General features: G+C 41.8%; 1 protein-coding gene across 1 annotated transcript in view; it reads right to left on the bottom strand.

The window, feature by feature from the left end:
* The window catches only part of cnksr3 (cnksr family member 3), a 36,635-nt gene extending 24,574 nt beyond the window's left edge, over positions 1-12,061 (bottom strand). Inside the window, exon 1 of the mRNA XM_070926291.1 lies at positions 12,032-12,061. Coding sequence (XP_070782392.1) covers positions 12,032-12,038 — 7 coding nt within the window. The 5' untranslated portion in view covers positions 12,039-12,061. The remainder of the gene's footprint in view (positions 1-12,031) is intronic.
* Between the last annotated feature and the right edge of the window lie 1,456 nt (positions 12,062-13,517).

The raw sequence follows: 13,517 nt of genomic DNA, 5'->3' as shown, positions 1-13,517 counted from the left end.
CTGCTAATATCCAAAATTCAACATCTTTATTAAGTCAACATTAGTGCAACCTCATTAACATCCATGTGTAATATTTAAAAAGACATAAAACAAATATTTCAATGCTGATTTTATGTCAACAGGGCAGACTTCAATGAAAAACATGAAAATTAACATGAAAAAGCACCAATGTTTAAGTATTTTTGTCTTAATAAATCCATTCTGCAGGACTAGCAAATAAACCCTGGACCGTCTGGACCGTCTGGACCGTCTGGACCCCACCTTCAATCCCTGTGACCTCACGTGACCTTGAGCGAGACACCGCCTGCTCTGGCGGCGCCATTCTGCGCCCGACCCCGAACCGCGACCTCTGACCTCTCTGTGAAAGGCAGCAGCGGGAGACGAGATGAAAGAGTTCTCACCGCTGGATCAACAGAGGAGCATCGGCCAACATCCGCCACATGCTCCTCCTGACACACATCAGCACATGAGAGGCATCTCGGGTCGTAGTTTCAGGACGTGTTTGGTTTGTAAAGACTGAGACACTAAAGAATGTGTGAAACTTCACACTGTAGCAGGTTATCAGTTAGAACAAGGAATAATCTGAACTGATATAATCAAAATGATTTCAAGTTGTCCATTTAGATTTAAAGATAAAATCCTTTTACACAATTTACACCAAACTCTGGATAAATAATCCTTAATTTAACAGCAATCAAACTGCCTCAAACGTCAGGTAAAAGTTAATAATGAACATTTAAATTGTAGCGTGAAGATTTAGAGACACTGCGCTGACATTAAATGTAGACACTAAAAAAGCATTTCAGCAAACAATAGTATTGATTCAGTAACAAGCTGCCATTTGAGTCGCGTAGAGCGACAAAGCAACACTGCCGATGGCTCAGTGTTCGACTCCCACTGAGTTATCCTGAACTAAAAATACATGTTAGTTTGAGAAAGCTTTCGCACAGACGCGTCCACCAAATGGCAGATGTTGTGAAGCGCTCAGCGCCGGCCTGGACATCAGCTGGCCAACAAAATGCCTGAGCTGGTGTGAACAGCGGAGAAGAAAACAACTGCCCCTGCATGAGGTCATTAAAGTGTCCCGAAGAAACTCTGACTCCCGTTTGTCTTCAGACGGACACGCAGGACGACAGATGGCCGACACTCACGCTGACAGCAGGGAGGAACATTCCTCCTTAACTAACTGCTGATGTGACACCTCTGTGTTTCCACCAGCCGACACCTCCGACACTGATACACCGAGAATAACACGCCGCGAGAAAGTCTCTTGGTTTACTCGTTAAAACCATGCAGGGAAACAAATGAGCCTGTTTAATGAACCACTCTTGGCAGAAATCTGCATTGTGGATCAGCTGAATTGTTCAGTCAATCAATAACCTGCAACATTTGACACGTGATCGATCATTTAAGTCATCTATGAAGCAAAAATGCAAAATATTCTCTGTTTCTGGCTCCTCGAATGTGAATCTTGTAGTTTTATTTGACACTAACATGAATAATTTGGAGGTTTTGGCATTTTTCAGTATTTTCTGGCCAAAAACAATAAATCAGTTAATCAGATGGCAGATTATCTGATCATTAAAAATAATCATTAGTTGCAGGCTTAGCTTTTACAAACAACAATTCATTATTGATAGATTGATTGATAAATTAAACATTTAAAAAATAAAAATTATAACTTTGCATTACCAGATGTCCAACAGGTACCGTTTACTTACTAATTCTGTCCAATTAGCAATGAAAAAACAAAAGTCTTGAATTTATAATGACACAAAACTAAGAAAAGCAACAAATGGCGAGTTAACATCGGCAGCCCTGAACTTCCATACTAACAATCTCCTTCTTCGTTAGTTTGTTTTGCTTTCTGCTGGAGTTGAACTTGTGATACGAGTCAGAAAACATGTTCTGCTCCTGCAGCTTTCTGGAAAGATGCCCAGTCGCAAACTTCATGATGTTCCTCAGCTTCCTCGGGGAAATCTTCAAACTGCCTGGTTTGATGGTGAAAACACTTTTCAAACTAAATTCCCGTCATTGTTGTTTGTCAGAGTTTGTGGTCAACAGGAATGTGTTGGCGACAGCCCGGATCACATTACTGACACCCGAGGAGGCCGATAATCTCCCAGCGGCACAGCAGGGTCGGCTAAATGTCACGCGACAGCCAAATCACCTGCTAATGAAAGCATGACAACGCCGGGCCAAGCCTCCCTGCAGAGCACACAGGCCTTAACAAGCAAATCTGAGCTCCTGTTGAGCCTTTACATGTGATGCTCCTTCAACACCAGCAGAAAGGTTCAGCTTATTTTGACATTTTTTAAATAAATCAAAGTGCACTGATCGATAATTCCATCGTTAATATTCTTGAGACTAAGAACAAGGTTAAAGACATCATTTACACAGTGGAGTAAGATACTTGATCCCAGCAGGATTAACCTGAAGTATGACATGAAAACGCCTCAGGAGTCCGGCACAGCGCCAACATCCAGAGCTGGATCCAATGTTCTCGTGAGAAACAAAATGTTGTTAATTTATGTGACAGTTCAGACATTTTTCTCATTCTGCAATTTGAACATCACAGGTGCTCGGCCCAAACTCTTGGAAAGCGGCTTCAAACGTCTGGCAGACGGCGAGAAACGAGCGGGATCACCGCACCGAAATACTGCCGAGCGCTTCGTGTTTGGCTTCAGAGACGCTTCTCGAGCTGCAAGATTAATGACGCACAGCCAACTGTGTTGGCAAAAACTACTCAGACTTTAATAAACAAAGGTTTCATTCATCATGTCATTTTGATGTTTTAATTATGTTTTTGAAGCATTTAAAAAACTGTGTTGTGCTCTGCTCATATCCAGCCACAGTCTTGAAACAAGAATCACAAATCTTCAATCAGTAAAATGAGAACAGGTCTCCATATTTTTACCAGTTTTAACATTTTCTTTCAATTTTGTTTGAAAACAAGTTGATCTGCACTGTAAAACATTGAAACCGTATCATTACCCACATTTTATTTTATTTTTTACAGTGTGTATTGAGATCAGGTTCAGACTCAGATGATGAAATATTCACAGCCTGATCCTGTTGTTGTTGTTGGGGGGGGGGATCAGCAGATCAGCTGCTGAACCACAAGCTCAAACACACTCACATTTGAATTGATGATTTGCATGTTGAATGCGATTCACACAGTACGTCCTGTTGTGTCAATAACTCTGCAACATGACTTCAGAGGATTAGTGTCATTCAACACCGACGATGAGTTAGTCCGTGCTGGTTTTAGTCTTTTCATGGGGTTTGTTCAACATAAAAATGTAGAATACCAGACTTGAATCTCTACAGTGTGTATACATCACTGACTCCATCATAACATGCTGACTTAAGTTCAGCAGCAGAAACTCTAACCAGCTCTGAGTTCACATGAGCCCCCCCCCCCCTGTGTTTCAGTCTGGATCTTTGCTCTTTGTAAAGCACTTTGAAAGCGACCCGTTTGTTGACAGAGCAAATTCGACTCAACATGAAAGCACGTTGGAGATACTCTTTAACATTCACAAGGTTCTCACTGACTTCCTGTACAAGTCAGGAAACTGCGCTTTCTTGATAATATTGTAGTGATAATTTACACCATCAGAAACAAGTGGAAATGTCTCATGATTTTAGGATCCTTGTGGACAGATAGACAGACAGACCTGCAGTGCTGTTTCAGGAGGCCCAGTTTCCACAGTTTACTTTAGTCACACACGTAACAAAAGTTAATTTCTCCGTCCGCGGTCTCGTCTCCGACCGGTCTCATATTTGCAGACGACTCTGGGCCTCTGCCCTCCAGTCAGTCATCTGCTGGTGGGAAACTCTGTGTACCGACAGACCGACAGACCGACAGGCAGCAGCAGCAGCTCGGGGTGGGAAACTTTTACTTTTCACAGCAACAGTCAAACCGCCGGTTCACCTCTAAACCCTTCAGACTCTGTCGCTGCTTCATCCAGCTAAAGATCAGTAACCTGCCCAAATGTCTGTTACCGGGGGAAGAAACAACTTTACCAAACACAAAGTCAAGCAGTCCTTATTCATGGACAGGTGATTGTTTTCACAGATGTTTATATCTGATATCAGCCAATAGTTTGCCAGCTAACATGGCCCAATATGGATGCAGCTGATCCGAGAGGCAGCTGTAACGCATGAGGATTACTGTGGGATCACTCTGTCACGCACTCTTTAATGGACTTAATGAACAGGCCGCAGATTTAACTGATCAGGAACAACCCTGCACTCACATGCTGACGAGCATACGTGTTACCACGGTTACCAAATGACGTACAACAATATCTAACAGATAATTGATATACAGATTACTACTGTACCCTACAGCCAGATAGAAGTCTTAACTCTTGAATTCAGCTTATTTTTAGGCCTCTGATGCATCAGTTCTGGTCGATCTCTAAACTTCTCTTCCAATAACCTGGACTTTGTTGACATGGTTACAGTTATGGAGCCATCTCCTAAATTCCTGACAGTAACTCAAAGTATTTATGATAAAGTGGGTTTGCTCTTCCGGCTCCGGTCGAACACGTGAGGAGCTGCAGGTGAAACTCCAGCTGCTCATAAACACTCCAGTTAATCATTTGTCAGAAAGATCAAAACAAACAAGACATTCGGCCTCATTTTTACAGAGCGGGGCGACGAGGCGTCCCACCCCAACATACATAAATCCTTCTCACTGAAAGGGAACATGTGAGGCATGTTTGTCCTATTTATTAATGCAAAAATATGAAATAGTTAATCACATATACTACAGCTACAGACACTGCTACTATTCTATATCACACACACACACTTGTCTTTACTTATTTGGTTGTATAATAATGTTTATAACTTTTAACTTAATTCAGTTTTGTCAATTAATTTATTGTTGCAAGAATTCACAAATATTTAGAGGATCATTTTATTACTTAATGCAGCTCAGTTCAGTTCTTTAGTTTGTCATGAGACTCAAAGTGCTCGATAACATTTTTCTGTATTGTGGAACTGTCCCGGCACGTGTCGTGTTGTTGAAGCACAAAGACGGAGTTCGGACCCGACACGCCCACAGCTGGGGGCAACAAAAGGAATATTTACCCCACCTCCATCACAACAGGACAAGGGTGGAGAGGAAAAGTGGCAAAAGAGCACTGAGGCTATTCATAGCTTCACTGGGCCTCTATAAAACCCTCTATCACACACACACACACACACACACACACACACACACACACACACACACACACACACACACACACACACACACACACACACACACACACACACACACACACACACACACACACACACACACACACACACTGGCCATTCATCTCATTGGTACAAGCCAGCGGGGGGGAACACACTCTGTCCAACAAACACTATTCAAGAGGAAAAAGGATTTCCTTGAGCAGATTTGTGCTCAGCAGTCTTATAAAACTAAACAAACAGGACTTGTGGAAGTTCACTGTGTGCAGAGCAGAGAGAGCTCTGATCCCACAGCAGCTCCCACTTCAGCCACTAACAGCGGGACACTGGTGCTGAGCTACTGGGATGGATCCACACTGCCAGAATGAAAATGTCTGTCCAACCGGTTGAGCCGAGGTACAGGCAGGGATGAATTTGTTTTTTTAAAATCAGAATTGCAAATGAATGTAAATAACACAACAGAAGACAAAATGAGACGCCTCAGCTACACTTTTATCACGAGTGGGACATAAATCCTGTCGGGGGGGGTCACCGCAGTCATCACAAAGTCAAAAGACATTATACAGCAATTACATGAGGAACACGTCTCAGTGGGAATACCTCCTGCTGTGATAACTGCGGTTATATCACTGTATTCGGTTACATCATGGAGACCAGTCCTGCAGGTTTGAATCGTTCAGTCCGTCATGACGTTCAGGTTGCTGGAGTCATTAACTCTGACGCAGGTGCAACAAATCTCCCAATCTGCTTTATTAGGATCCATTAATAAGGCGTTCCATGAATCATGCTGATATAACTGGCAGCTCAGTTCCCACAAAATGTCTGACTCACATCAGCAGGAGCACAGCAATAACTCCGGTCTCAGTTTCATATCATTACAATTTAAAACATTGAGGTTTGTTTTTTTAACGACAAAATAAGCAATTTGAAGACATCTCTTTGGGCTCAAGCATTGGGCATTTATAGACAAAACAATCAATACATCCAATAATGATTTATAGAAACACTGACCAAAAAAGGAACAGTCACAGCCCTGATCCAGAATATTTATTATTGTCGTGAATTTGGAAAGAAGACGCTTTGAAATCAGGGCAATCTGTCCGTTTACATGCACACAACACGGGTGGAGTCTCTGAGCTACACCTAGATGGTTCAAAGTGGAGTCATTTAATAACGGCTCATCACGCTGGACCTCTCACTGAAACCATCACCAGCACTGCTCTATGATCCTGCTCAGGTAGCGACAGGAACTAGTTTCACTGTAACTACACATCCCGTCTTCATCAGAAAGCCGTCATCACTTTTTAGATCGAGGCAGCCATTGTTTTCAGTTCTTCTATGAAAATCAGCCTCTGCAGCGTGGGACCTCACTGATGCTCAGGCCGTGACATCAGACAGATGTTCTCCTCCCACTGAACAAACAACCACCCCTCATGCTCCGGTTCTGATGGGAACCTCATCACGTGGGCCTCAGTTTCTGTTATCTTGTCTTGCAGGATGAAACGCTGCTGACTTGGATTCAATCCAGCTGTTGATTTCAAACACACACACCTGTCTGCCTGCACGCGTGACGTGAGTCTCGACGGCCACAGGTGTTTATGGAGGAGGAGCATCCTCAAAACGCAAAGGACTATCGGTAGAAGGAGCCGGGTGCAGTTCAGGAAGTCAGACCTCATATTCAGCCGTTTCTGTGTCATTTAATGATATGAACACCACCGAACAAGAGACGTCATTTTGATATTTTATAGACATGTTTTAAAAAATGAAGGCAGTGCTGTCTGATGCACATCTGGTGGTCAGGTGCAAAGGAAAGATTCAATCATGTAAAAGAGTTTGAATTCTTGCACACATCCAAATACACTGTCTCAATTCAGGGATTTTTAAAATCAATTATTGATGATGTAATGTTTGTGATTTGACTGCTTTCACCGTCCTGCTTCTCAAAATACAGCAAATACAAAAATGATGCAAAGTGAACTTCTTCACTTCAACTCAACCAAAGGAAACCTTGAAGTGGCTCTTATTTGGATTTTAACATCAAGTTATTTGCGGTGAAACTGAGACTGTGCCGTCATCGGTTTTACACAGTTTATGATGGGAGGGTTCACTGATCAAACCAGATTATAGATAACAGATGTTTACAGCTGTGTGGGCCTGTCTACAGCTAGAAGAATGTACATTGTTTAATTAAAATACATCTCTCAGTCTGTCAGGTGACCTTCCTTCCTTCACCTCCAAAATAAAAGAGGAGCCGGCAGGAAGGTCTTCAAACTGAGCTCTGGCTGCTCTCCACTGTTCACCATTGTGAGATAAAACAAGTTTATTTTGACAACATCAGGAGGGTCGAAGAGTCAAAGTACACGATAACAATCTGATTTTACAAACTGTCGGCTTTCACGAGGCAGAAACTAAAGTTGTGTTGGCGGTGAAGAGTTTTTATTTGACCGGGGGTTTGAGAAGTGTTACAGGCCACAGAAATGTTGCATGTTTTCATAGAGACAGACAAAGATTAATCAGATTATTAGATTTTAAGACGACTGCTGAGAGTAGAGCTGATATTTGTTGAATTAATGTCTATTTACTCTAATTAATTCTATTAATTCATTTTGTACATTTCAAAATAAGTAGACACAAGCACACACAGGGCTCAGCAACACTGACAAAAACTGAGTACGTAAATCAAAATATTTTCATTCATAATGTCATGAGTCTGTGTTTTGGGAAGATATTGACTGAACACACGAGAACATTTGGAGAAACAATAACTGTTGTTTGGTTGTGACGGACTCAGACAAGCGCTGACTCCACATCCACTTACAAACTTTTTCTGGGGCTTTCAACCACATCTCACAGTGTTCATCAGGGAATGGAGTCTATTTCCACGGTCAAAGAAAAACTCATAATATCACTTTAAAGTAGAGTCTGATCAATAATGGACTTTTGAGGCCAGAACCAATATTGATATTTTGGCATCTAATATTTTTTTTTTAAGTAAATGATGACATGAACAAACATTTTTGAAATCTGCAATAAACTATCAGTAATATTGGCCCTACCTGGTTCAACTTACTAAACTCAATAACGTGAAGACATTCCTGCTCAGTGTTGTTGCAGTACAGGAAGCTCTTCCAATCTATCTCCTCGTTTACTGGCTGTATTTCTGCCGTATTCATTCCTAACCTGTCGTCATTTAGGCTGCGATGTGCGACTGCACCTGCCAGACGAGCAGAGAAGTATGTGGATTTGTCTGAACACGCTGAGCTACAGCTGTCTGATCAGTTCGCTCCAGCAACAGGGACGATTCAAAACCACCAAACCACCACGCAGAGACTCACCTGAGAGCCACAGACCGTTCAGATGGTATCAAACGTTTCTGTGGACTGAAACGTGTCCAGGTCATTGATAAAAGCTGCCACTGAATGCTGATTGGTCCTGTTTATTCTGATCAGCTGATCTAAATCTGGAAATGGGTTTTTATACATCTGCTAGTGTTAAGAAGACACTAAAACACTTGTGCATGAGAGCTTTGGAATATTTTGCCATGTGTTTTTGGAAATTTCCAAATGATACCAGGCCTCAAGCTTAATTTAACACATTTTACACTGAATATGAAAACATAACTTTCCATAAGTAGGGATGTTCTTGATGATTAACTGTGGATACAAATGAATGCTTAATAGCAGTGCTGCGTTTGGCATCCAGCTTTGTGAATATGCCTCCATCAGTCCAGCTCAGGAGACGCTGCTGAAGTGGAGGCAGAAATGTTTTCTGTCCTTCAGTCTTTGTCAGACTTGTTTTTCAGTCTAAGTTAGAACGTGAACATTTCTTGTCCTGGCTCAACTATGAAGTTGACACATATTCACTGACTTCCCCCAAAGAATTCATGGAATTCCCTGATTCTCCCTCTGCAGCATTACACCTCCAACTTCTATGATATTCCAGGATTATTCCAGGATCTGTTTGTTTGTGGTGTTTGAGGTGGAGCGGCTCAGTGACAGCCGGCCTGTGGGAACCAACTGCAGACCAAACAGGAGGATTTTAACGAGACCGACTGAACCTCCCATGAAAAGAACCTGTTGCTTGAGTCGTACAAGGAGAGTGAACACACACACACACACACACACACACACACACAGATACACACCACACACACCCTCACTGCCTACAGCCGGAGGCAGCAACCTGCTCTGTAGTCACACTGTAAATACCACAACAGGATCCAGGTCAAAGACAAATTCAGTTTCTATGAAAGAAATAGTGTGCGGGAACATTTTCAATGTGTCTGCTTATCACTTTAATGATCATAAAGTTATTTTATCTTAACATGCAGGAAACATGCACAACCTCAACTTTCACTTAATGAACCACAACAGCAAAGTACACGTGCAGAATCTAAAATGAACTGTTGGATACCAGACTATGTTGAGAAAATTCACCCTTTAAAAGTAATATTCTATATTATGAAAGCACCAAAGCCAACAGTGACTTGAGCCTGCTAACATGTAGGAGCTGAAACTATCAGTTGGTTTGTTGACAATAAAAAAGTAGAGCCAGCCTCATCCTGTAATCACAGGAGCAAATTATTACAATAAAGTGAGATTTGTCATGAAGCAAACAATAATTAGATGATTTGCGTTTGTTTTGAGTTCCAACTGAATGTTTGATCATGTTTGGATATTCTCTGATCAGATACCTCCTGCTTGTTTTTGTCTGAATGTGACGGCAGAAGGTTTGACAGGAAACACGCGGAGAGAACGAGCGTAATTGAGCCGTCCAGGTCATGTGACTGACCCCTGCGTGTTTTCATGCAGAACAACGGCCTGATAGTTCGATCTGGTTAAACGGCGCCGCTGCCGCAGTAAAGAGTCACAGTGACCCTCTGACCCTCGGCGCGGCGGGAGGCCGACCTTTGTCAAGAGCTGCTATTGTCTGGGTCTTTATGGACCGCCAGCGACACTCAGCTCTGCATTGTCTCTGCTGCTAAATGACATGTGTATTGGTATGCTTTTGTGTGTGTGTGTGTGTGTGTGTGTGTGTGTGTGTGTGTCTGGGCTGAATGGACACTCACTTTCTCACAACAGTAAATTCAACGCGTACAAAAATGGACTGAAGCCGCAGAGATGAACGCCGACTGTCAGAGCTCCACAATGAATGAGTGACTCAGATTTACGATTTTAAGTTAAAAAAGAAGAGACGTCAGAGCTTTTCTTTAGGGTTCGGTATCATTTGAAAAGTTACCTACGATACCTGAGTGACTGTAACGACACCAAAACCATGTTTTAAATGTCTTACTTTGAACATAAACACTTTGTTAGCGCCAAGAAGATTTTTGCACATCTTGCAAAAATGTTCCCAATATTTAAATCATTAATTTCACGAGACGTTTTCCAGGTCACCTGCTGCGGTGTGTTAACCATCATTTACTTTTCAAATGAAATAATAATGCACTGTTTTGTTTTAGCGGGCTTCACAACCGATCTCAGGGGGCATTCAAGAGCTTTCGCCAGTCCAGGGTGTTCAAAATGTTGCAAAAAAACAAACCAACGCAATATGCATTTTCGACTTAACTTCTTCCTTAACACACAATAAATTTAGGGGGCTTGTTACACATATAATAATTTCTACAGCAACATCATAACAGTGCTGGATGGATGGGAACCCTGTGCAGCCTCCTGATAATTAAAAACAGCTCTTTATCAAACCAGAATTATGGCCCGATTGTCACTTTATGGCTGATCTGATAACTGGTCGGGCCTGTTTATTGCTTAATGACACACTGTAATGAGTGTGTGTGTGTGTGTGTGTGTGTGTGTGTGTGTGTGTGTAAATCTCATCCAGCTGCCACTCAACAACAGTTTTTTTTCTCGTCACCTGTGCAGCTGCACTGAGAGCACAAACAGAACAGTAACAAAGGTAAACAAGGGAACAACCTGCAGCACACACACACACACACACACACACACACACACACACACACACAGCACAAGCCAAACTAACCTGGACAGCAGTTACATACAATATATGTTCAACAGGTGCCAAAGAATTCTGCCAATTTTAGAACAATTTATTTTTAAGCAAATGTCTTGTAAACAACATGTGACATCGACACCTCAACCTCTGATATCTCAACGTGAGGTATTTGTCCCAAAACTCAGGTGAAACTCAGAAAGGTCGAGGGACACTCAGCCCCAGCTGTGACATGAAGGCACAAACTGGTCACACCTCCAAGATCCAAACACACAACCTGCTGGACTGACGGGTCTTTTAACGGAACAACGAGCCTGCATTTTTAATTATGACCAACTGACAAAGAGTTAAATTTGCCAACTTAAGAACATTTCTTCAACTAAAGTTATGTGAACATCGCAGTGATATAAACCCCAAAGATTTCCCCAGATAACACTGGAGTGTTAACCTCCATGATATAATAACTCTACACCATAAATGTGTGATATACATGAATATACGTGTAAAAATGACTGATCAGTGACTGTAACTGTTCTATTTGTATTTTAACTATTTCATCTATCTTTTAAAATCGAATTTATTCGATCTTAATTGATTGATTTACTTTGAATTCCTTCTGTGTTTGAACTGTGCTAACTTATGTCGCGCTGCCTTACAAACAACAACAAAAACAGTGTTTCCTACTATCTGTGGTTTGTTGGCTGCTGAAGGACTTTTAAAAACTTTCCCTAACAACGGTTCTTACACCGAACAGCGGGCGGACAAAGTCCTGAATGAGCCGCTAACTGCCAACAACAACGGGACCGTTAGCTCCCCCAGCAGCGAGCCATCAGATAACGTTTGGCGGTCTTACCTCTCATCCAGTCCACCACTTGTTGCGGGGTCCACTTACTCACAGCCTCCATTTCAACAAGGGGGGGGGTTAAATGATCTCTCGCGACTCCAAACTACCGAATTAAACCGTTAATCAGACATGATGAGCTCGGACTGACGCACGGACACAGACACGGTACCGACGCTCCGCCGCTCACTGACCGACGCACCGACTGACTGAGCTCGTGGAGACAGTTTACGGGCTGAACACACGAGCCGAACAGCGCGTGGGGCGGGTGTCGGGTTACCGAGGGCGTTAACCACGCCCCTCTCTCACCTCTCCTCCAATCCCATAAGAGTATGTTGATGCTTCCTTCAGGTGCTGTGGGAACGATGGGACATCAGAAATTCAGGAGGTTTAATAGTGATCTGAATCAGCTGCAGTGGTCAAGTATGTGTATGTGTATATGTACACATATATATACAAGGACTGACTCCGGTTTTAAGTTGCTCTCAATGTTACACACTGAAAAGGACAAAAGGAAAACAAACTGAACAAAGAAAGATAAAACAAAACATTATGCACGTAACTATTGTGCACGTACAAGTAGGTGTAAATACTATACATACAATGTCTATATATGTCTATAAATACAGTGTCTATGTTCTGTAGATTGTAAACAAACACAAATAGTTCAAAGGAATAGATATTGAATGGATACATGAAGAGGGTGGTTATGTACAAAATTTATAGATGGATGATACCTTTTGTAGTTTAACCAAGAGATTTTTACTTGTTTTGTATTTGGTCTCATGTACATTGTTTTTTGGTCTGATATTAATGCTTTTATAATTGATCATATGCTTCCTGCATTTGTTTTATGTTTTGATCATGGGTTGTTTAATTTCCACGTCTATGCCATGAAAAAGTCTCAGCACTACTGTTTTATTAACCTGATAATTATCTTTGTTAAATTCCACATTCATAACAGTAAATTTACCATCTTTTAAAGACACAAATGGAATAATATCTGCAAACAATTCTTCTTAAACTTGCAAATGTATGTGGTGCCTTCAACGTGTCTTTTATGTAATTTCTTTTAATTTTTACTGTAATAGAAAGAAAAGAGCAGCCAGCTTTAAAACTTCACAATAGAAAGACTTCTTTAAGCTTTGCACTAAAATGTAAGTTGTAATAAAATTATTTGGTTTCTCCTTCTCTCTCGTCCATCTATCATCTGCTGAACTCACATCCATCTTGATGTCATTTGTTCATTTGCATGTTTCACTTTGGTAACATAAAGTGCACGTAAAGACAGATGAATTGAAGTATGTAAAGTGTTAATCCAGCCCGGCCTTCTCTCGACCTCTGTATCAAACAAAACCTTCAAATGGATTGATTATCCCATTAAAGATGCCTCTGTCGGCCTCTAATCAGATCTTTCATCTTCTGAGCGCCACAGCAGCTCTGTCATGTGTGCTGGGTGTTGGCTTGTTAGGCTTTTTTGGGGTCTGCAGACGTTTCC

Source organism: Enoplosus armatus, chromosome 19 (genome assembly GCF_043641665.1).
Source record: "Enoplosus armatus isolate fEnoArm2 chromosome 19, fEnoArm2.hap1, whole genome shotgun sequence".
Lineage (NCBI taxonomy): Eukaryota > Metazoa > Chordata > Actinopteri > Centrarchiformes > Enoplosidae > Enoplosus > Enoplosus armatus.
The sequence above is the reverse complement of the archived record's forward strand: the minus strand, read 5'-3'. Positions and strand labels throughout refer to the sequence as shown.